Raw genomic sequence first — 23,579 nt, forward strand, 5'->3', positions numbered from 1 at the left:
GGGAGAATTCCACTGAGCCATGTCCCCCCGTGGAGCTGGCAGGGCAATGGAGCTGGGCAAAGCCCTGCAGACCCCTATGCAGCACGGGAGAGAGCCCAAGGGAAGCAACGAGCAGCTGGGCCTAGGCCCCTCTTGCTGCAGGGCAGAGGGCGCCCAGGGAGAAGGGATGGGATCAGAGCTAAAATTAGATTCACCAATGAAGCTCATGGGAGGTCAGATTTTGCCATAACTCACTCTCTCCTCTGCAACTGATTTCCCTGACATGGGGCTGAGGAGGAGGAGGAAAATCCAATGTGTTTGCCTGGAAGCCCTCAGGGCCCCCAGTGCTGGAGGTGTACAGCAGGTTGCTGGATTCTCATTTATCAGCCTTAAGAGGGATGGAGTGATAAATGCATAACCGTCCCTTTAATATTTTATGCAGGTGCTAACGCGGCTTGGCTGTCACCTTCAATGCATCACCCGAGGCTGAGAGCCCCCCTCGTCACTCCTAGCTTGCAGCCTCACAATTCCATTTCCCCACCCAAATACATCCATTTTAATATGCACATCACAGGCAGGCAGCACGGTCACAAAGGAGCCCCGCCAGCAGCGGTTCCCACGTGGTGGAACGGATGACCAGCCACCGGCCCTGGCCTCTCGGCTCCCAACAGATGGATCCCCAGCAGAGGCCTGGCCACCAGAGTGCCACTGCTTTATGTGTCAGCTGCTTGTACCTCGGAAACCACCTTCCAGGAGAGTGGTGGCCCGTATCCGCTTCTGCCCGCACCACTCATATTCCTCAAAGCGGTTGCTGTTCTCGTGCTCGATGTCCACGGCATCATCCTCAGCCACGCAGGAGCCTTCCCTCTGTGAAGAGCAGAGTAGGATCATGCGGGTCCCAAGCCACCACTACCTGCTCCCCAGAGTGTACGAGGAAGGCACAGGCCTGGCCCCCAGTTTGGTGTGCCAGATGGGCTCCTGGCTCCAGTGCTCCTTTCAAGTAAACAAATCTAGAAGTCAAAGATCTGGGCCTCTTCCCAATAATTTTCCACTGGAGCCCCAGGGGAGGGGAAGAAGAGTAAAAGCAAAGGAAGAGGGTGAAGAACAAAGAGGAAGAAGCTGCTGAGCCCACATGGAGACCCCAACATAGCCCATAAACCTGGGGGCAGCCAGCAGCTAGTGTCAGGGGAAGGGAGGGAGGGAGGGGAGAAGAGGTAGGTAGTGATAGCCCCTCTACCTTAGAAAGGCAATGCTCCACATGCCTACTCATCTCCTGCTCCGATCCTGCCAGGGGGCGGTTGCACAGGGGACATACCTGCCCTTCATCTTGCTTCCTCCGTTTCATTTTCCCAATCCGAGCTGCATGGAGAAACCGAAAACAAAGCACAGAACAGGCAGACGGTCACTGTAGCTCCCAGGGTCCCAGTGGAGCTGACACATCCTGACCTCTTGGCAGCCATTAGCCCTTTTGTTCAGTGCCTGATCTGACCCCCATTATGCAGCACCTTCTGCTCCTTTGGGGACGGGGCCTTGCCAAGAGCACCTGAGGAGGAGATGGGTGCTAGGGCAGCGAAGTGTCCACTTTTTGGCCACAGCTGGCTCAAGTTCAACCCATACCTCCCTACCAGCAGTGCTCAGTAGGTCCAATGAGCAAAGACACTCCAAGTTGCTAGGTATCAGCCCAGAAGACCATGGGCTCCCATAAAGAACATCTTTTGGCTAGAACCCAAGGTCCCCCCGGGGGGCCAATTTGGCCTGCTGTTCACTCCTCACCTAAAATCCCTTTTGTTCTTGGGCCAAGAGCCTTGAGGCACAGCCCTTAGTATCCTACCTAGAATTCCTCAGGAAGATTTTCTCTCATGTCCACTGGTCCCTTGTTAATTTTTATGGAACGCTTTATGAATTTGCATATCATCCTTGTGCAAGGGCCACACTAATTTCTGTATCGTTCCTTTTTTTTTTTTTTTTTGGTATCATTCCAATTTTAGTGTATGTGCTGCCAAAGTAAGCACTCCACTGGTCCCATTTTACAGAAGAGAAGACTGAGACCAGTCATAAAGGTATAGAGGATCTGAATCAGAGAGCCCAGGCTACCTTGAGAAGACAGCCTGAATTGTGCCTACCCAAACCTGTTCCATCATTTCTAATCAGTGCAGGGGGCTGGCAGGCCCCCGAGGCAGACGGCTGCCTGCCATGCTGTCCCGCAGGGGGCTCAATTCCAAAGTGCACACTGTAAGCCCACAGCACTGCTAATTAATGCTGAGAGATGCAATCATTTCTAATTAGCTCACTAATCCCTCTCCGCAGCCCTCCTGTCACTGAAGCAGGAAGGGGTCAAAACAAGGGACTGCCACCTTCCTCATGCACTATCAAGAGCAGAGCTAGGCACTCTGAGATCAGACTGATGGGGGTGTGTGGGGGGGAACCAGCCAGGGAGAAAAAGGATCCCCACTGTAGGGCCAGGAGAAACTTTCTCAAGGATACTGGCCTCATGAATGCTGTTTAGGGAGGGGAACACAGATGAAAGCTGATGTTACAATTTAGAACTTCAGCTGTGTATCAGACTCAGCATTAAATACCTTACACGGTTAGCTTGTTTAATTCTATGTTCAACCTGAAAGCAAGGTTGCATTATCCATTTTAACAGAAGAAACTCAAGGCTTAGAGAGAACAAGACACTTGTTCGAGTAGCTAAAAAGTGGCAAAGGCAGGATAAGAAATCAGGCCTCCCTCCATAGGTTAAAATGCTCTCCTGTCCTAAGAGGTCTCCCCAGTTCCCCCCACTGACTTGAGAGCAGCAACAAAGACTGATCCCTGAGTGTGCTAGGGCAGTAAGAATGTGCACGTGGGGACCTACCTCTTTCCTGTTGAGTCTGAGAGGCAGGGAGCTACTCCAACTCCAGAATAGTAGCTCTAGAAAGACCCAAATCAATAGGAAAACCATCACCCCACCAGAGGTGGCATGGAGTTTGAGAAATCTTGGTCTGTAGCCTGGCCCTTATCTTCAATTTCCTGTGTTCTCACTACAGGAGAGGGGACTATGTTCTAGTGATCTCTTTGGGTTTGTAGACAAAGATCTAGATCCCTCCACCTTGACCATCCTAACCCTTGGAATTTCAGGCTTGAGCCACTTTGGCACCCTGCAGCCCGTGCTGGGATGGGGAAGGGATGCTAAACATCAGAATGGCAAGGGACTTTGACGGTTCTCGAAGACCATGTGGAGCAGTGTGCCAATTCAAAGGGCCTATGATAGACGCTGGTGACTGAATAAACAAATCAATTTTACAGAACTGCCAAGGAGAGCATGATACTGGACGCTGTTCTTGTCCAAGCCACTCAGGACAGGAGGTCCCTTATAACCCCAGGAAGGCACCCTCATGGGTTGGACACCACCTGAAGAGTCTCAGATAAGCAAGGTCGGTTTGGTTTAACTTGCCATTCATCTTGGAAGTCCTGAACTAAGCTTACTAAAGCACAGGTAGGGAAAGGTCTGTGTTTGCTTAAGGAGGTAGCATGACATGGGTACAGAAGCACAGGCTGTGGAGGTAAACTTCAGTCTAAATCATGGTTCACTATCCCAGCTATGTGATTTTAAACAAATCACCTTCACCTTCTTCCAACCTCAGTTTCCTTATCTACAAAATGTGTTCCTACTTTCTTCTCAGTGGCCTTATAATGATAACGCTTAACATGGTGTCAGCCCATAACGAAAGCTTTCCCCTTCCCGGATCAGGGCTGGGCCAGGCAGCAGAAACCAAGTGGCAGGACCTGGGGATGGTGACTGTCCACAGCCTCACTCACTTACCAGCTGGCCCAGAGACCTTCAGCCCCTTGCAGCCGGCACCCAGATGTACCACACCCTACTCAGCACAAAAAACTAGGATCATCCAATTGTGTTCAGCAAATAGTAATGCTCCAGAGGTTTGAATCCAAAAGGGGCGGGGGGGGGGGGGGGCACCAGGTAGTGCATACACGACGTGCTTTCAGAGAAAGCCTCTAAGAGCTGTGGGGCCCACGCTGATCACCTTTGTGAAATGTGGGCCGACTGATAACTCAAAGAGCCCTGGGACGAGTTAGTTCCTGTTGCCGTGGGAACTCCAGATCTCCCTGCATTGTCAAGTCTCAGCAGAGAGGCTGTATTCACGCTACTGGGCACTGATTAAAAACTGGAAGAAAAACATTTCCAGCGCCCTGCCGGCTTGTACAGTGAGGTCCCAGCAGTCTGCAAATTCAAAGCTGGGCTCCCGAGTGGAATTGTGTAGCTTGTTCCTCATTCTCTGGTACTTATTGCCCGCCAGGGTTCTTGAAGGCCTTTAGAGAGGCGTGGGCAAGAGCTGGAACCATAACCTCCATTAGACAGACGGGGAAACTGAGGGCGGCCGCCGCGGTTAGCACGTTCTCAGGCGCGGTGACTGCGACCGAGCCAAAGGGCCCCAATGTCGAGGAGCCCCAGGCGAGCCTGGAGCCGCTCGCAGCGAGGGAGGGAGGAGGCCGGGGGTGGGGCGGTGGGAGGGGCCGGGCAAGACTCACCATTCAGTCGGGTCTGCCGGTTGGCTCGCACTCGCAGGAAGGTCTGGGAGAAGATCCCGAGCAGAAGCGGAAAAAAAAGAAAAAAAGAAAAAAAAATAGCGTCAGGCGCGGCCTGGAGCCCTGGCCCCCCGCCCCAGCACTAGACCCCGGGCCCCGCCTGCCCCGCCCCAAACAGCCCGTAAACAAACCTACTTCCTCCCTCCCGCCGGCCCCCCTGCTCCGCCGGCCGCTCCGGGCCCTCGGCATAGCCGCCGGGGGATGCTCTAACGGGACCCCGTGGCCGCCGCACGGTGCCGCCCCAACCCCGGTCTCTGGCGCTCTGGGCCCTGCGGCCGCCCGGCCGGCGAGGGCGGCGATGCGGGCGGATTCCCCCCGGCTGCCCGGCGGCGGCGGCACTTCAGCTCCCACCGGCGGTGGCGGCCATGTTGGCCCTGATCACGTGACCCGCTGCCGTCGCGCGCCGGGGTGAAAGTTCACGGGGGGTGGGGGTGGGGGCACGGCGGCCGGACCGGGACCAGGAAACAGCTGCTCGTACTCCGGTAGCAACCGGCTGGGGCCGCCTTGAGGCCCCTCCCACCGTCCGCCAAGCCTACCGGCCCGAGGTTCACCTGCCGCGGGGTCTTCCCAGCCACCCCCGCGCCCCCTGCCCGCGCGGGCCTCTTCCGGCCCAGAGCCTTGCGTCGGACCCCGGCCAGGACCCCGCCTCCGCGCGGCCAGCGCTCTGCAAGGGGGGGAGGGGGCGCCTGGGTCCCGGGTGGCTCCGGGCGATCCCACCGTGTGTCCTGACCCTGGGCTCTCTGCGGGTGCGAGGGGACTGTTAGAGGCCGTGGGACAGCCTCTGGAGGGTTCACCCGCACCGCGCGCCTAGGCGCCCCCCCCCCCCCCGCCAGGGGGCTCCGCGTCCCTCCAACCGCATAGAGTGGGGGGGCACCCGCCGGCCCCACCCTCCTTCAATCCGGCCGCAGATGCGGGACAGCCCAGCTTGAAAGGTCTCCTAAAAGTTCTCCTCTCCACCTCTGTGCAGCTCCGACTCCTCGTTCCAGGCCTAAGCAAAATTATCTTTCTCTCCCCCGTTAGAGGACTTCCATCGCTCTCTTCGTTGTAGCTCCTACAAATTTTTATGGGGCGCTGACGGCTCCAGGGGTGGGGCCACGTGTGGGTCAGCCGGGTGACCCCAGGGCCCCCCACAAGGCTTGCGTAGCGTGCTGCCTCAGTGGCTGCAGCTGTCTTGAATGTTACTGCTCTAGTTCGTAGTCCCTGAGCTCTCAGAATTTGTCTCTCATCTGGCTTTCTGGCCTTCGGTTTCTCTCCCTGCGACCCATCCCTCAGGCTGCACACAATGTGATCTTTGTATTGTGCAAGATTGACCCCGTCTCCTTCCCCGCAACTTGGTTAAATCCTTCAGTGATTCTCCACCTAGAAGATCTGCAGCATGGCACACGGGCCTTATGTGACCTGCTTTTTTTCTTCAGACTCCTTCTACCAGTTTTGCTCTGTCCCTTTGCCATCTTGACACTCAGCTTTGCAGAGCTAACTGTAGTTCTTTGAGCACTCCACGCTCTGGGCTCTGGACTTGATTATCCTCCATGCCTCCATCTTCCCTGCTGGGTAAATGGTTGTTCATCCCTTTAGGACTCCGGGAAGGCTTCGCTTTTCCCCAAAGGTTGAAAACTCCCCCGAGTTTTCCCCATCCCTGGCTTCCCTCTGGTCTTGAATATTGTGATTGTTTGCATGTGTGTCCCTTCTACTGGGGGTAGGGTCATCTCTATCTAGTCACCCAGCACAGGGTCTAAGCATTGCAAGAGATACCAGTGGGAAGGGGAGAAGGGTGTTTATGAGGGAAGCCCTTGAGCCCGGTGCAGAGCTGGGAAACAATCTAGGATTCAGGGCCAGACAGATTCCAGTTCAAATTCTGACTCTGTTACTCCTAATTTACATGTTCCCAAAAAAGCCGTATCCCCTCTCTAGGCCTGTTTCCTTAGCAGTGAATTGGGGGCAGTGAATCCTAGCATGCACAGTTGCTATGAAGGTAAAATGAGGTCATGGTTAAGGGGGTTAGGTAACCCAGCAGAAGCTAAGTAAATGGGAATCCAAACCAGGAACCACTACCCCCACTTTCAAAATCTAGTTTGATGATTAAAAAAAAAAAAAAAAAAAATCAAACTTAACCGATCAACTAGTACATGCCAGGCATTGTACAAAGATCGGGGGTTGGGATACCCAGCTAGCCCCTGGGGTACTACTTTCAGCTTCACCCCTTACCAATTCCCTGTGTGTTTTACACACTAACAAAACTGAACTGCCAGCAGGTCCCCAAATACATCCTTCTGTGTTACACCTCAATGTCCTTTGCACACAGGATTGCCCTGAAATGACATATTTTCTTCTTTGTCCACCAAAGTGAACTCCAACTTGTCCTCTGAAGCCCTGTTCAGTTGTTACCTCCTCCATGAAGCTTGCTCTGATTTGCCCCTCTTTACACTGTGTGGTCACAGAAACTTATTTATAACTGTCATAGCACTTAAAATACTGGGCTATAATTATTTATTTGCAAATCTAACCCCTTGAAGACAAGAACACTGGGCTAAGCACGTTTGAGTACAGGAAGGGAGTAAAGAAGGATGAGACAAGGTCCTTGCCTTGGAGAAACTCCCAGTGTCGTGAAACAGTCATGCTCACTGTGATAGATTAAATGTGGCCACACTTCTGTGCAGCTCCTTCTGTCAAGAGCTGCATTTCCTCATCCCTTGATTATGGGTTAGCTTTGCGACTTGTTTTGCCAAGTGATGCGTGAGTTCCAGCGTCTGGGCCTCAAGAGGCTTTGCAGTTTCGGCCTTCACCCTCTTGGTGTGACACTGCCCTGAGGCTGCCAAGTAAAGAAGCTGATCTGATCTACTGGAGGATAGGAGGCCACATGAAAGAGAACCAAGGCACCCTGATCTCCCAGAATGCGAGGCTTTTCAGCCTAGTAGTCAGTCCTCCAGCTGAATGAACTGCATGAATGAACAAAGGCCCAGTCAACCAATAAATTCATGAGAAATAATAAATTGTGTTAAGCCACTACATTTTGGGATGGCTTGTTATACGTCAGCGAATAATGGAAATATAGCTAAATAGGTGATCAATATAGGATGATAAGAGCAATCATAGGGACATACCGGGGTCATGAGAAGAGGGTAGCTAGCTAATCCAGAAAGGCTTCCTAGGGGAGACAGGTTTTGGGTAGGATTTTGAAGGGTAAATAGAAATGTGATGTGGGGCAGCCTGGGTGGCTCAGCGGTTTAGCGCCTGCCTTTGGACCAGGGCCTGATCCTGGAGACCCGGGATCAAGTCCCACGTCAGGCTCCCTGCATGGAGCCTGCTTCTCCCTCTGCCTGTGTCTCTGCCTCTCTCTCTCTCTCTCTCTGTGATGACTATCATAAATAAATAAAGAAAAAAATAAAAAAATAAAATAAAATAAAAAATTAAAAAAAAATTCTGTGAGGATAGCCCACAGGACTCACGGAGGGCAGTATTAGGGATAGAAGCTGGAAATACGGATTGAACCTAAATCACAGAAGACCTTAGTGCCATGCCTATGCCTGATGGCAGTTCTTTTCCTAGTTCGGCGGGTGCTGAGGCTGAACGCCATGACTGAAGTAGACAGGGAGGCAGGATGACCCCTAAGGGCAGGGCTCTGTCCATCCCTTTGGAGTGGAACTCTCTGGTACAGAGCCTTGTCTCCCTGTCAGATTAGGGAGATTAGGTTGGGTCATTTCTCCACTTATACTAGGGTTGTCTGGGTGAGAGCTGTGTTCCCCAGGGGCTGGACTGGGCTGCCTCTCTTGAACCAAGGTCTATGAGGGTGGGGCTCCCTCCCCAGGGCTAGGGCTTTGGGTCCCATGTAGAGTTTGGGTCCCCTATAGAGGCATCCAGCACAGGAGGTGCCCGTGGAGGCTGCTGTCCACTCCCTTCTCTAAACTCTGCACAATGATGTCAGGCTGTATCAGTTGGGAGGACGGGGGGTCCAAGGAGAACACCTCTGATTCCAACAGAGGCTTCCTGTGTGCCAGCAGTGACCCAGGCCTCCTATCTAGGATTATGAGCCCTGCTGCCTTGTCTTTGCATGTCAGACTAGGGTTTCCAAGTCAGAGCTGTTTTCTCCTTTCACACTGGGGTCCCTGAGAAGCCCCACTGCCATTTAGACAAATGTTTCTTGGAGCAGGGCCCTGTTTTCTTCCATCTGACCAAGGCTCCCAAGGGCAGGACTTTGCCTCTCCTCAGAAGCTCCTGGGGGAGTTCTTTCCCTTTCCTATCACAGAGGAGATCCATATAGAGCTAGGATGTTACCCGTAGGCCCCCTCTTGCTATGATCTTTTAGGATTGTGTGATTACTCCCTTCCTGTCTGCCTGTTTCTCTCTCTGGGTCTGATACCAAGGTCTGGCCAGATTGAGTAGTTATTTGCTCAAAGGATCCTGGTCTTGAAGTCTGAAGTCTTCAGGGGATTTAGGACTATGTCTCTGGGTCCCTCATGAAACCAAACCACATAGGATCTCTCTTGATGAATGGGTGCTTCAGAGGTGCTCAGAGGCTGCCCGAACCCAGGTGACCTTGGCATCACTCCTTAAAACCCGTCCGTTGAGGCCCATTCCCTGACACCTGTGTCTGGGTTCACTTGGGGGACCCAGAGAGAACTAAGTACAGCTCAGGTTTCTCTACACACACACACCTGCCATGAGGAAGGGACGAGTTAGCACCAGGTAAGCCCCTCTAAGCTTTCAGCGTGTGAGCTTCCCTCTGCTGCCCACCCACCCCTCCCTCACCTGGTATCTGTCTGAGTGGTGCAGGTCGTCGGTGGCAGAGGAGTGTGGTGACGCTGTTGGAGACTCTCCTTCTCTCTTGATGGAAGCAGACAACAACAGGGACTGGAAGAAGAAAGAGGACATGTCTCCTCAGGCCAAATGAGACCTGCAGTCCAGCCCCCTAGAGTTTCCAGTCCAACGGAGCTTTGGGGAGGGGGCAAAGAGGAAGGCAGAGGGCATGTCCTCCACCACTCTTGCGCCTCGGGAGGCAGTCTCTGGGGCCCTGGCGGTGTGGCCATGGGAGAGGATGGCTTGATTCTAGGAATGGGTAGGGACCTCCCAAGAGTGTCAAAACCTCTCAGACCCCCTGTGACCTCTGCCCCATGGGAGGCAGGACTCCCTGCCCCCTCCCGGTGGGCTTTGTTCTCCCTTAGCAGACAGAGACTCTGGGACCCCCCTGAAGGGCTGGGGAGTAAGGCCACATACCCACTGCCCTGCCTGCCCCTAATACAGACTGGCGGCAGCCCTGCTAGGGAGACAGTAAATTAAATAGTATGTATGAGTTTCCTGCATGCAGCTCGGGATGTACGCTGGGTCCATTTATCCCCACGCTGCGGCAGTGACCCCAGTAAGAACCCCGGCGGAACTAACCCCCCCCACGTCAATCCTGCGCGGCCTCTCCTACATGCGCCTGCAGTTTAGATTAATAAACTGTCTGCTTTACATTGTGTGCGAGCGCCACAATTCTAAATACCACATGGCACGTTCAGCCTGCACTTGCTGGCTCTTGCCAAGGCCTGTTCAGCTGCAAACGGGGGGCCTGGAGGCCTGAAAGCAATCCCCACTTCCTTCCCCCATCCTCTCCAGCCTGCACAGCCCTGAGCCGGAAGCGTACAATTCCCTAGGAGGCCTCCCCAGCCTAGAAACCATGCCAAATCGCCAGTGACAGCCCAAAGAAAGCAATTTGGGAAAGATGGAGCAGCCATTTATCCTTCATCTCCGACCGAGCCTTAGGATGTGACCCGCATGCGGTGGCCAAGCTTGCACATCCTCAGGCAAGGGCCCTGGGAGGGGAGGGGCAGCTGCTGGTCTGGCAGGGCTCCCTGACTCAGCCTCTCCCCCGGAGCAGGGAGCAGGTGGAGGCAAGAGCTGGGAAGGGCCTGCAACTTGGAGCCCTTTCTTCACCCCGCCAGGCCCAGGGCACAGTGAGGTGGGCTTCCAGGCAAGGTCCCTCTCCGCTGGTCCCAGGGAGGACGCTGAGGAGGGGAAACAATGTGGGGTCCCTGCCCCCCCACCATGAGAGAGCTCGCTCTTGTGTGCTTTCTCTCTCTCTCTCATTCTCTCTAGGTTAGAAGCCCTGGGAGGCCCCAGCATTATACCTGGGGCAAGCAGAATAAAAAAAGGTCACTGGCGCTTTTTAAACATGGACCAAAAAGCAGTAAAATGTGTTTTGAAAAAAAAATCCCGGCATTAAATCATGACTTTTTGCCTGGCTCTTCGCCTCATTAAAAGTGGCCTTTTGGAAGGTAAAATTATCATTGTAAGCGATAAGATCTTTAAGAAAATAATTCACGGCTTCTTCACCCTTTAATATGATAGCCGCCACCGGCTAATTTTTTTCTTAATGGCAATGAGGCCATCAATCTTGTCTAAGGCCCCCTCGCCCTCTCCTCCTCCCCCCTCCCTCCTCCTCCCTGTCCTCTCAGTCTCTGGCTTGAACCTTCTGCCTCACGCCTCTTCCACCCATGACCTGCTTCCCTAAAGCCTCAGCTACAGGCAGGGGGACAGACCCTGAGATGGTCAGCTTCGGGGGCATGAGCATGAATCTAGGAGCGGTTGGGGGCCCTTGCCTGGGAGTCTGATTATCCACATGCCTGTGTCGGTAGTTGCAAGATCCACGCATGTTTTAAGACTTCCTGTGTCAGTATTCTGACCTCAGCGTGCGTGCACCTGCATTTGCACGGGACTAGGTATGGACGTGGGTTGTATCTGTGTTTATCCTTCGAGCACAGGCCTCACTGGGGTCCACTCCCTAGTCCTGACAGACGTGCTCAGGTGTCAGGTGTCAGCAGCTATGGTGGCTGACCTGGCAGCTTGACCACATGCACCGAATGCTTTGGGGCCAGGCCAACCTCCGAGTGTGGCTCCCCAACCTGTAAGGTCCACAGCTGTGCGGCAGCCCCCACCTTTTCTCTTTGGGGCGGGAGGGCTTTGCTTCCTTGGGCAGGGCCTGCATCTGTCTCTGCCCCTCCTCTGTCCAGCTTTCTGTGTTGAGTGATGTCCTGAGTGAAGGTGCAAAATCCACTCACCCTTACTAAGGCCTCCAGGAGACTTGGGCCAACCCCTGGAGGTAATATTATCCCTCTGGCTCCTTTCCTCCAAGCTGCCCTCTCAGATGTCACCAGTGCCTTCCAGGCTTCTCAATACAGTGATCCCCTTCTCCAGACTTTCTCTCTCTGACTGCTGGCCACTCCATAGGTTTTAGAACTTTTCTGCCCTAGGAGTCTCCCCTAGGGCACCATGCTCTCCTGTGCCCTTCCTAACTTGTGACTGTTTCTCCTCTGCCCCTTTCCTGGTACCTGTGCCTTATCTTGACTTCCCAGTGCAGGGGTCCCCAGAATCTCTTCTTGGCTTTTGCTCTGATTTCTCTGGGCTCTCCTCCTGATTGATTCCATCCATTTCTGAAGCTTTAACACTCACTTCTCACTCCCTGGAAAAAGGGCCAGAGATTCCTGCCTTTGCAAGTCATGTGAGAACTTTTAAGAAAGGATATTGCCTTACGGAGGGTGAGGAAGGGGACACTCAGTAGGGTTTAGTTCTCCTCCCCAGGTCCCCACTCCCTCAAAATCACCACCTTCGGGGAAGCAGTACCATCTTCCTCTGTGGCCATCTATGGGAGTGCTTGGTACAAATCATGTGTCATTGTGCTAAGACCTCTCTGGCTCCTCCTTCTAGCCAGCTACATGCCCTTCATTTTTCCTTTCTCCATCTGATGCTCTCAAACCTCTCTCCCATAGTATCTGTTTAGAGGGGGCAGACTATCTCCCCAGAGAAGCCCAACATCCTCCCTGTCTCCCTGCTGCCCTCAGGACAAAGTGCACACACACGCACACCCACACACCACAGTCTGGCTTCTAAGGCCTGTGCCCTATATGTCTTGACCTGCTCTTCCATATTTTTCTTTACGTGTTACAGCTCCCTTTCCTCCTTTGGGTCTTGGTGTCTGAGTTCCCCTTGCCCCCAGATCATTCTTAGCTTTGCCCCCTGTCCTGACTGGAAGGGGAAGAAGTCAGATGAACATACTCTGGCTCACACTCAGACTACACACACACATGCACACACACACGCACACACTCTCAAGCACACAGGGCAGCCCTAAGCCTCAGGCTGATGATCAAACCCTGGAGACAGCTGGGGGTGGGGGGTCCAGGAAGAGCTCCTTTTCCTCAAGGGGAATCTAGGCCTAGGTTAGGATGCGTAGGAGGAAAACACAATTGTCCACCTACCTTGGGGGTGCCTGGAGCCATGGCATCCTTCAGAAGGGAATTCTTGCTGCCAAGAAAGAAGAGAACAGGGTGACCATCCCACTTGCTGCCCAGGGCATGCAAGAGAAGAATAGCAAGAAGACCCCAAAAAGAGAAGGCACAGCCAAGTTAGCCCAGTCCCGTTCAGCCAAGCTCCACCAAGGCCATTCAACCCCTGCTGGCCCTGACTAGCTCAGCCTCCATCAGTGACCAGTGGCCAGAGCTGGCCTCTGGGAAGGGGACGGAGACACTAGGCATGGAGGGCTCCCTCGTGCACTGAGTAGGGGGCTTTACCTGACTCCTGGTATCAGCCCTGAGGATTTTGCTTGTCCTGGATGCCCCCTTCCCTCCACCTCCTGTCCCCAGCCTGCTCTTAGCTCCTATGGGATTGGGGTGATGGAGCTGACATGGCTCTTGTCAATTCTCCCTCCAACACGCTGCAAACTGCGTTAGGCCAGGAATGATCTCCCCCTGATTCAATTTGTCAGCCCCAGGCCCTCCGGCATTGGGCACGGCAGGCGGGCTGGAGCTGGGCCCTGAAATATGGTGGGCGGCTCAGAGCAGGCGGGGGCGGGGGCGGGAGGTGATGGATGGGCTGTGGGGGAGGCGAGGACTGTGTTTAATAACAAAATTGGTATGCAAGGCCACATCCCGCGCTAAGCATGAGTGATCCAGAGCCACAAAGTATTACAAATCCCTGCTAAACAGATGCTGACAATGGAACAAGACGTATCAAATCAGATCCACTTCAGAAACATTAATATCCCTGTTCCTGTCCCTCCCTCCCTGCTGCCCCCACTGTGCTCACCACATCTGTGCTCACACATTCACGCATGTGCACTCACACACACATACAGATACGTGCACACAGAGGCACTGGCTGAGCCATGCAGGAGGCAGACACAGCCCGTTCACACAGGCCCCTGCACAGACGAGCCCTGCAGGCCGGGCATGACGAGCCCTGCAGGCCGGGCATACCCACAGAGAGACCCGTAAGGCACAAAAGACACATCGACACACCCAAGGCAGGATGCACGGAGCACCCACGGAGTCACAGGGCAAATGCACAGGGAGCACCCACAGAGGCAGACACAGACACACCCAGTATGTGAGCAAAGGCTTTTAGGCAGATTCAGATAAAGCAGTCGTTGTAGCCCAGGGGACCTGTGGCCACTGGAGACCTTTCTGATCATTATGACCGGGGGCAGGGAGTTTGCTACTGGCACCTGGTAGATAGGGGATATTAGCCATCCTACCATGTATGGGGTAGCCCCTCACAACGAAGAATTATCTGGCCCCAAATGTCAAGGGTGCTGAGGTTGAGGAACCCTGGTGTAAAGGCAAATACATACCCATGGTCCATAATTCTGTCAACAGTCACTCTGACACATGTGGTCACAGCCAGAGGCTCAAACGTGTTGTAAATAAAGACACGTTCACAACGGTCACCCAGATGTGGGTGAAGAGCTGCTCAGGCCCCAACATCCACATAAATGCATGCATAGATACAGATACCCACATGCACTGAAACACAGCCAGATACTCAGGCGTCCACACATGCAGACACATATGGACACACACCCACACAGACACACGCATCACAGTGCAGGGGCCACCAGGCTGAGCAGCAGGGTTGAGGCCAAGGTCTGAGTGTAAAAACAGAGCTGTCCGCCTGTCTGATCACACAGTGTGGCCATCACACACTGGGGAGGACAGCCAGACTAGGTTTCTATTCAGTTCCATTTGGTTCCTGAACAGTTCCTGTATTCCTGTGCCCTGCCAGGCCCTGATCTAGGCAATGGGGACACAGAGAGGAAACTGGGCGCCCTCGAGGAGCAACTAGTTGGTGACTTGATTCCTTTTAGCATCCCTTCAGTCCACAAGGACCGACATCCCACTACACCTGTGTCTGGACAGGTACAGAAATGAAGCATCTACCTTGTGACAATGTTCTCACTGGACTCCCTGGCCTGAGGTCTGAGCTTTGTCTGAACAGGATCAGGTTGGGACAGAAAAGGAAAGGGTGAACCACGATCATGCCCACCACATGTGATGGGTCTGGCAGCTGTGGGCAGCTGTGGGCCAGGGACTTTATATGTGTTCTGCTTTTGAGCTTCACCAAAAACTTTACAAAGTTGCCTAACAGAGGTAAATGACACCTCTCTGTTGACACAGTCCATGTAGGGTTTGGGATTTGAGTTCCTGCCGCACCAAGTCCGAAGCCCTGCTTTTCTATTGCTCACACTGCTTCTCTAAAGATACTCAGGGGCTTAGGATGGAGGACGGAGCTTGGAGTTCTTTTGCTCTCTCCACTTTGGGGAGCATCCCACTGACTCTGGGCTTTAGTTTCCTCTGCTGGTGAGCAGAAATGAGGACATCTAGGGGGAGAACATCCAACCTCTCCCTTTTGCCAATTCTCTTCCCTTTCCCTCAGGTTGGACTGGTACTGCCTCAGGCTCCTTCCCTCTCTGTGCGCAAGTGCCCCCCCTTTCTTCCAATCATCCCAAGTGTGCTTGGTGCCCCAGGCACAGGAGGCTGGTGAAAAGCCTGCCTCGGGAAGGAGAGGTCCGAGCCCCAGAGCTACAGGCAGATGGCTCCTGCCCAGCCCATCCACTCCTCTGCTTTCCATCCCTCCCTGTTTCCACAGCCCACCCCCAACGATTTCCTCCCTTTTCAGTCACTCGCTGCCTAGTGATCCATGGGTTTTAAATTATAACTGGGACCCAGGAAACGCGTTCCTAAGTACAATATTCATGGGCTGGGCTGACACTTTTAATTAAGGTGATTTACACTGAATTATCCTTGGAAATAAAGAAATGGTGTGCTGCCCGGGAATAAACCATCATCACCAGCCGCCTTTGTAAGTTACACTTCGTTTTAATCTATTTGGGGAATTGTTTATCTAGTTCATTACCCAACCAAACACCGAGGCCGGCCTTAAATAAGGCTTAAGTGGGGGTGGGGGCACTGCCATCTCCATACCCCGCCTTTCTAGAGTCACCCAGCCTCCCTGTGGCTCCTCTCAGCACTTTGAAAGCACTGACCAGAGAGCTGGCTTCCCATCCTAGAGGCCAGAAGCCTCCCAGAAGAGGTCCCTGGGCTCAGGCCTTTGCACACATCCAGTCTCCACCCCATCACCATCCCAGAGACATCTTAGGCTTAGCAGAGCCCTGTCCATTGTCTCCTCCTTTCCTCGGAAACTTGCTTCTCTGCCACCATCAGCCTTCAGGTCACCCAGGTCGGGAAGCGCTTCCTAGTGAGTACCCTGTGAGTAATCAGCTACCTCCTCCTGCTTCTTCCTCCACCAGTCTCTCATCATTCCCTCTTCCCTGTTCCCATTGCCACTGCCATTGTCCCAGGTCAGTGGGTCAGTTCGTCATCTGTCCCTCGGCCCTGCCCAACCTCCTCACTTGCCTTCCTGCTTCTCTCCCCGATTCACGCTCCACGCTGGCCTCCGGAGTGATTCTCCTACAGGTCTGCAATCTGGTCAAGTTTCTTGGCAGCTCAGCAATCTTCTAACACCCCCACTGCATCCAGGACAACCCTCCAGCCCTGGGAGCCCCCTACAGTCTGCCCTTAGTCTAACTTTGCCCTCCTTGTTCTAACTAGCTGAGTCCTGGGGTCCGTTTGTGCTCCTAGACAGGACTGAGAAAGGGGAGGCTGGGGTGAAGGAGCCTGCGTGGGCACAGCCTCTTATCCCAAGTGTAAAAGTACTTTCTTTGAGGGGCGTCCGGGTGGCTCAGCGGTTGAGCGTCTGCCTTTCGCCAGGGTCGTGATCCTGGGGTCCTGGGATCGAGTCCCACATCGGGCTCCCTACACGGAGCCTGCTTCTCCCTCTGCCTGTGACTCTGCCTCTCTCTCTCTCATGAATAAATAAATAAAATCTTAAAAACATAAAAAATAAAAGTACTTTGAAAAGTCTAAGTAAGTGCCTTGTCAGCAGGAGTTTTGAGTCTTCTCCTTGTAGGTGTCTGTGCGCCCATGTACCTGTGGGAATGAGCACGGGTGGGAAGCGGTTCTTTCAGGGTGCATGTGTGTGCCTATCTACGTGTGTTGGAATGTGGGGGTGTGCATGTGCCTGTATGTCATGTACACGTTTGCCTGTCTGTGAAAACCAGCCAGCTTTCGTTTGGGAGTGAGAGAGGTCCCTGCTTCTCTGGGTGAGCCCTCAGGTGTGTCTGAAGTAACAGCCTGCTGGGTGGGGGGATGGTGTTGGTCAGGGGGTGGGGGTTGGGGGGAGGTTGCCGCTCTGTGCTAAGGGAGGCCAGAGGCACACATAACAACCAGGCCCATTCTGAAGAACTTCGGGGGGAGGGCGGCGTCCCAGGTGGTGGAGAGGCCCCTGCAGCAGCACCCACAGACTCCCCAGCCCGCAGGGGTGGGGGAAGAGAGGCAAAGGCGGGGTAAGAGAAGGAAGGGGGCCGCGGGAGAGAAGAGGAGAAGGGCCAGGAGGCGGGAGGGAAAGGAGAGATTGGAGAGCCCGGGAGGAGGGCTCCGGCCGCCTGCCGTGGGTGGGGGACGCCCAGGCACACGCAAGCTCCGCCCTCCTGCAGGACTCAGTTTCCCCATCTGTGAAATGGCCGGTTGGAGGTCCCGTTCAGCTCCGGGAGCCGGTGGCTGGGAGGGAGGACGGAGGAGCCCGGGAGCCCAGGGGCGGCCCCCCTCCCCGCCTCCCCGCTCCGAGGCCCGGCAGGGGCGGGGCAAGGGCGGCGGGGCCAGGCCGTCCCGCCCGGAGGGAGCTGACACGCTCCTCGGGAATTTATCACGCACCCAATTACAATGTTAATTGGCAAGTTCCTGAAATCAATTAATTCGCAAATTTTTTCCAATTAAAAATCCAGATAAATCACGAGGGCGGCGGCGGCCGGTCCGGCCCGCAGGGCGGGGCGGGGTGCAGGGGGGCGCGGGCGCGGGGGCGCGGGGGCGCGGGGGCGCGGGGGCGCGGCTGCCCTTGAACGCCTTTGCCGGCCGGTCGGACTGTCAGCGCGCCGGGCGCGGCGGGGCCGAGACAGATAAAACCATCGACCGGTCGCCGCCAGCGCTTCGGCTTTATCGATCCGACGGGAATTTCACTTGCTGTGCAGATCCCGCTGTCCGGCTGTCAGACACCGGGTGGGGGGGCGTGCCAGGGGTTAGGGGTGCAGCGCCGGGCCCGCACGTGAGGGGCACAGAGGTGGGGGACGCAGGGCGCGGCCGGGAGGGGCGGGGGGAGGGCGTGGGGGGTGGGGAGACGGCCGGGGCGGGGGGGGAGGGGGTGCCCCGAAAAAGCGTAGGGGCGGGTTGGGGGTGTGGGTGCGGGGCGCGTCTGCAGGTAGATGTGATGCCCCGGGCGGTGCAGGGGTGGGGCCGCCCCTGACGAGGCCGCAAGAGAGAGCTTGGGCCCCCATTTGCCAGATCCTTAGGGGTCCCCGGCTTTTACAGGGCGCCGCAGGTCCCCCCACGTACCTCTGTCTCTATGCTCTGTTCTTACTCAGGGGAAGTCCCTCTGCGGGAAGCAAATTACTCGGAGACCCTCCAGACGGCCACCGAGTGGGCCTCAGCTGCGGAAGGGCATTTCTGACGCTTTGCTGGTTCTAGGCTAGTCCCAGGTGTGTAGGTTTGGGGGTTCAGGGCTGTGTGTGTGTATGCTGGGAATTGGTTAAAAAGCATAAAAGCATGGCACTACAGTCAGAGCGCTTGGATTGGAATCTTATCCTTACCACTTTACAGGCTGTGCAACCTTAGAAAAGTCACCTAGCCCCTCTGTTCCTCAGTTTCCCCATCTGTAAAATGGAGTTATTATCACCAACAACCCTAGATGGTTGTTGGGAAGGTTACATAGATTAATGGCATGTAAAGTACTTGGCATACAGCAAGTTTTCAAACCGGATTATTATTTTTATCATTTGTACAGTTTGCTGTGGTAGTTTTAAGTATTCTCACAAATTCTTTGATATTCCTCCTGTTAAGAAGGAGAGTTAATAGACTTTAGTTCTCCTCTCTGGGGTCGGGGCTGGACTTGGTGACTTGCTTCTAATAAAGGGAATAGAATACACTGGAAGCAATAGAGTATGACTTCTGAGACTAGATCATGTAAGGCATTGTGGCTTCCTCCCTGGCCTCTCTCTGGGATCACTTCCTCTGTGGGAAGTCAGCAGCCATGTCCTCGGGAAACTCAAGCTGTCCTCTGGAGACACCCACGTGTGGAGGAGCCTTCTTGGGAATGGCTCCCAAAGTCCCTGCATCAAACCAGGCGACTGCAGCCTTGGCTGACACCTGAACTGCAGCCTCACGAGAGACTGAGCCAGAAGCCACGACGACCCACAGCTACCCAACTAAGCTGTTCCTGAATTGATGGTCCATAGACACTGTAGATAATAAATGTTTGTTGTTTCAAGCCACTAGGTTTGAGGATAATTTGTAACACAGCAATAGATAACTAATACTTCTTCCTTTAAAACTCAGCTCAGGCTGCCCCTCCCCTAGGAGGCCTCCTCTGCTCTGTGCTAGGGTTGGTGCTTTCTCCACGCCCCATAGTTCTTCCCGTAGAGCAGCCTCTACCCCTCACAGTTTCTGTGGCTGCACCCCCCTTACTCCCATGCAGGGAGCTTCTGGGGTGGGACCAGTTCTGGTTCACCTTCGGGTCTCTGCACCCCGCAAGGGGGATTAGGTGAGAAGGTAGAAGGAAGATCAGTCAAGTCTGATGACTTGGATTGAACAAGGGATGGGGTGGAGCTGGGAGTGGTGGTGCAGGCTGTCCCCCTCTGGCAGACAAATGTCCCAGATGTGGCTGCAACCATGTCTCCTATCCCACATGTTCTCCTATCATACGACCTTGCCACCCTCCCATCAAGAGGTGGGGTGTGTGTCTGCTTCCCTTCAGTCCGGCTGGACTGATATTGCCTCGACCAATAGAGAACAGCAGAAGTGGCTTTAAGTGACTTTTGAGGCTAGACTTTTGTAAAAGGTGATCCAGAATCCATCTGGTCGGCTGGACCGTTTGCTTTAGTGCCCTAAGCTGTCATGTAGAGAATGTGCAACCACCCGGAGACTGCCCAGCTAGGAGAGACCTCAGGCCTCCCGGAGAAACCAAGTGTAGGTACTTCGGTCACAGCCACAGCTGAGGTCCCAGCGGACAGCCAGAATCAGTCATCAGACAAGTGAGTGAAGAGGGCTCCAGATGACCCTGGTTCCCAGCCATTGAGTCTTCCTAGCTGGGGCCCCAGGATCCCAGAGCAGACACAAGCCTGTCTGAATTCCTGAACCCACAGATTCCACGAGTACAGTGAAATGGCTGCTTTAAATCACTAAGATTTTGGGGAAATTTGTCACACCCTTGCTCTGTTCCTTTGATAACCTGGCTCCTCTATAAGACCCTCTGAGAGGCTTCACCTGGTCCTTCAGGCAGGGAGGAAGAAGGTAGGGGAGAGCAGGGGGTTAGGGGACACGCCTGAGCACATCCTTGATCGTTGTCACCTTTCAGACCCTGAGATTCACAGAGAAGGTAGGGCTTACTTCCCTCGATGGCAGCACGAGGCCGCACTTCTCTGGTCAGGCTGCCAGGCCCGGTCCCTGCTTCTGTTACCCTACCCTGAGGCTTAGCATGGCCGTGCAAGGCCCGTGGGGCAGTGGCTCATCCCTTTCCAGCTCATCTTGTGCCCTTTTGAGGCTGAGGCCTGAAGAGGGGACCACTCTCTTCCCAATCTCCGAAAATACATCAAGAAGGGAAAAGGCATCACCATTCAGCTGGTGGATCCGAGGACTGAAAGGAGAGTAGAGGAGAGTAACAGGGGGGCCTTGCCTTCTACCTAGAGACTGGGGAGTGGGCCAGGCGGCTGTTCCTGGGGCCTGGTGTCTAGAACCCTGAGCGGAATCCTCTGGCAGGCAGGCTCCCCCCTCGGGTGGCTTACCTGGCAGGCAGCTGGGCCAGCTGTTCCAGTTCTTGCTCCATATGCTCCTGCAACTCACTTGGCCTTAGCAGGACCTGGCAGATGGGGCAAATAGGGGCCTGGCTGTCAAACAATGCTGCTGCCTTTTTCTTACCTGGGGAGGGAAGAAGAAGAGACAGACAGATAAGCTGGGCTAAGTCTGTGGATGGAAACCCAGCGTCCCGATCCTGCAATCCAAGCCTGCTGCGTCCCAGGGCTTCCTGGCCTAGAGGAGGGTTGAGCCTGAGGGTCTTGGAGACCCTGACCATTCACTCTACTTTGTGGCTCGGGGCCCCAACTGCCACCTCCTCAGCTGTCTGCTCCTCTGGGAAATCTATCGGGACACAGTGAATGCTCCGTGCAATCCAACCTGGATCGCTTCATTTCATACAGGTTAGTGAAGGTCTTGGTTTAATCATACCATCACCCAGAATATCCAGTGCCCCCTCTGTCTCTCCTTTCTTCACTGGCTTTCATATTCTCCAAATATGGAGAAGGAAGAAAAGAGGGAGAAAGGGGATTCATTCCTGCAGTCATTCAACAAACGTTGTCTGGGGTCTCCTCTGAATCAGCCCCGGTGCAGAACTGTGGGACCACAGAATACAATCGGATCTAGTTCCTGCCCTCGAGGCCCTCACAGTAGAGTGGGAAGGAGCAAAAAGGACCCATGTGACTTTTGGGGGTAGTGTTCTCGAGCAGTTCCTCACCTTCCCAGGACTCTGCTCGGAGCCTCTTCTTTCCCTATTCTGCATGCAGGACGATCTTCCTTCTGTGGCCCTAACTCCCATCTGTGCCCTGTAGACTCCATAATCTGTGTCTCTGCCCCAGATCCCTCCCTGATTCTCTCGGCCCCTGGACCAAGCGCCTAATGGACATCAGTGCCTGCATGTCCCCCAAGAATCTGAAACTCGATGAGCCAAAAACAAATTCTTCTCTCTCTTTCTTTCTTTCTTTCTTTCTTTCTTTCTTTCTTTCTTTCTTTCTTTTTTTAAAGATTTATTTATTTATTCATGATAGAGAGAGAGGGGCAGAGACACAGGCAGAGGGAGAAGCAGGCTCCATTCCGGGAGCCTGACGCGGGACTCGATCTGGGGACTCCAGGATCACACCCTGGGCCAAAGGCAGGCGCTAAACCGCTGAGCCACCCAGGGATCCCCCTTCAGTTTCCTCACCCCTTGCAAAACTGCTCCCCCTGTAGCACCACCCGTCTTAGTAAATGACACCAGCACTCACCCAGTCACCCAGGCCTGGAAACTTTGCCTCCCCCGAAGCCCTTGCCCTTGCCTACTGTCCCTCCCACGTTCATTTAACTACCAGATCCTGTCTGTTCTGCTTCCTCAGTATTCCTGGAATCTATACTCTTCCCATTTGGGTCTCACTACCTCTCACATGGATAACCTCATTGGCCTCTTGTAAGCCTAACAGATTTTGGGTTTCCCCCTCTAAAATACCCTTCAAATTGTATGGGAATACAAGTGGGTATTGTGCTGGCTTGGGGGCCAGCTGGGAACCTAAACTCTGTCCCAATTCTGTCACTGTCTCTATCGCTGATGGTATCCAGAGCATACTATTCTAGAAAGGAGGCTGAAGGTTGCATACCTCTTGGGGGACCCTAAACCCTCTCCTTTGTTACTCTCTCTACCCACTGCTCCTCTACCCTCTGCTTAAGGTGTGGGGCTGAAGAGGCCTATTCGTTCAGAAACATCCTTGCCTATCCATGTAAATGCTGACTGTAGAAAGACTTCTTTAGCTTTAGCCAAACTTTTCCTCCCTGCTTCTTCTTCCCACTTTTGCCCAGGGAGGGTCACAATTAGCTTTCAGAGAGATAAAGGCCCTGCCAGTAATGACGGAGGTGGTTGAGTTGGGTTGCCAGATTAAATATAAGATGCTCAGATTAAATATATTATGCGGCACCTGGGTGGCTCAGTTGGTTCAGCATCTGCCTTCGGCTTGGGTCATGATCTCAGAGTCCTGGAATCGAGCCCTATGTTGGGCTCTCTGCTCAGGAGGGAATCTGTTTCTCCCTCTCCCTCTGTGCTTTCTCTCTCTCTCTTTCTCTCAAATAAATAAATACAATATTAAAAAATAAAGTTACTCGGTTACATTTGTTTTTTTTATTTTTTTTAATTTTTCTTTTTACTTATTTATGATAGTCACACACAGAGAGAGAGAGGCAGAGACACAGGCAGAGGGAGAAGCAGGCTCCATGCACCGGGAGCCCAACGTGGGATTCGATCCTGGGTCTCCAGGACCGCGCCCTGGGCCAAAGGCAGGCGCCAAACCGCTGCGCCACCCAGGGATCCCCACTCGGTTATGTTTGAATTTCAGGTAAGCGACAAATACTTTTTAAGTATAAGTATGTCCCAAATATTGCATGGTACGTACTTATGCTAAAAGTTATCATTATTTTTCTAAAAGTCAAATTGACCTGGAGGTCTTCTATTTTATTTATTTATTTATTTATTTTTTAAAGATTTATTTATTTATTTATTTATTTATTCATGATAGACATAGAGAGAGAGAGAGAGAGGCAGAGGCACAGGCAGAGGGAGAAGCAGGCTCCATGCCGGGAGCCCGACGCAGGACTCGATCCCAGGACTCCAGGAACATGCCCTGGGCCAAAGGAAGGTGCCAAACCACTGAGCCACCCAGGGATCCCCGGTCTTATATTTTTATTTGCTAACTCTGGCAACTCCATGTCTGAGGGAGCTCCCAGGTCAGGCTGAGCACAAGAACCCACTTCCCCTTGACACAAGGCTGACGTTGGTCACAGCTCTCCTGGATGCCCAGACTGAGTCATCTGAGCACTCAGAGGAGGGAGTAGTTTATTCTGGGTGTACATTTTGAGGAGTGAAAA

The 23,579-nt window shown here is 53.9% G+C and overlaps 1 protein-coding gene and 1 pseudogene across 9 annotated transcripts in view; both read right to left on the reverse strand.

Annotated features, from left to right (window-relative positions):
* Positions 1–23,579, reverse strand: part of RNF220 (ring finger protein 220) — a 283,082-nt gene that overhangs the window by 14,484 nt on the left and 245,019 nt on the right. For 5 of the 9 annotated variants that reach the window (XM_072724189.1, XM_072724190.1, XM_025991990.2 and 2 more), the window contains 6 exons: positions 20,705–20,837; positions 12,798–12,843; positions 9,313–9,414; positions 4,510–4,552; positions 1,295–1,338; positions 714–846 (listed from right to left, as the gene is read on the reverse strand). In XM_072724189.1, the coding sequence (XP_072580290.1) occupies positions 714–846; positions 1,295–1,338; positions 4,510–4,552; positions 9,313–9,414; positions 12,798–12,843; positions 20,705–20,837 (501 nt within the window). Of the gene's footprint in view, positions 1–713; positions 847–1,216; positions 1,339–4,509; positions 4,553–4,701; positions 4,940–9,312; positions 9,415–12,797; positions 12,844–20,704; positions 20,838–23,579 lie in introns of those variants that run through there. The other 4 variants (XM_072724187.1, XM_025991989.2, XM_072724188.1 and 1 more) reach the window with 2 other exon arrangements.
* LOC140594349 (U6 spliceosomal RNA) lies at positions 1,860–1,991 on the reverse strand (annotated as a pseudogene).

The sequence above is a fragment of the Vulpes vulpes genome, chromosome 10 (genome assembly GCF_048418805.1).
Source record: "Vulpes vulpes isolate BD-2025 chromosome 10, VulVul3, whole genome shotgun sequence".
NCBI lineage: Eukaryota > Metazoa > Chordata > Mammalia > Carnivora > Canidae > Vulpes > Vulpes vulpes.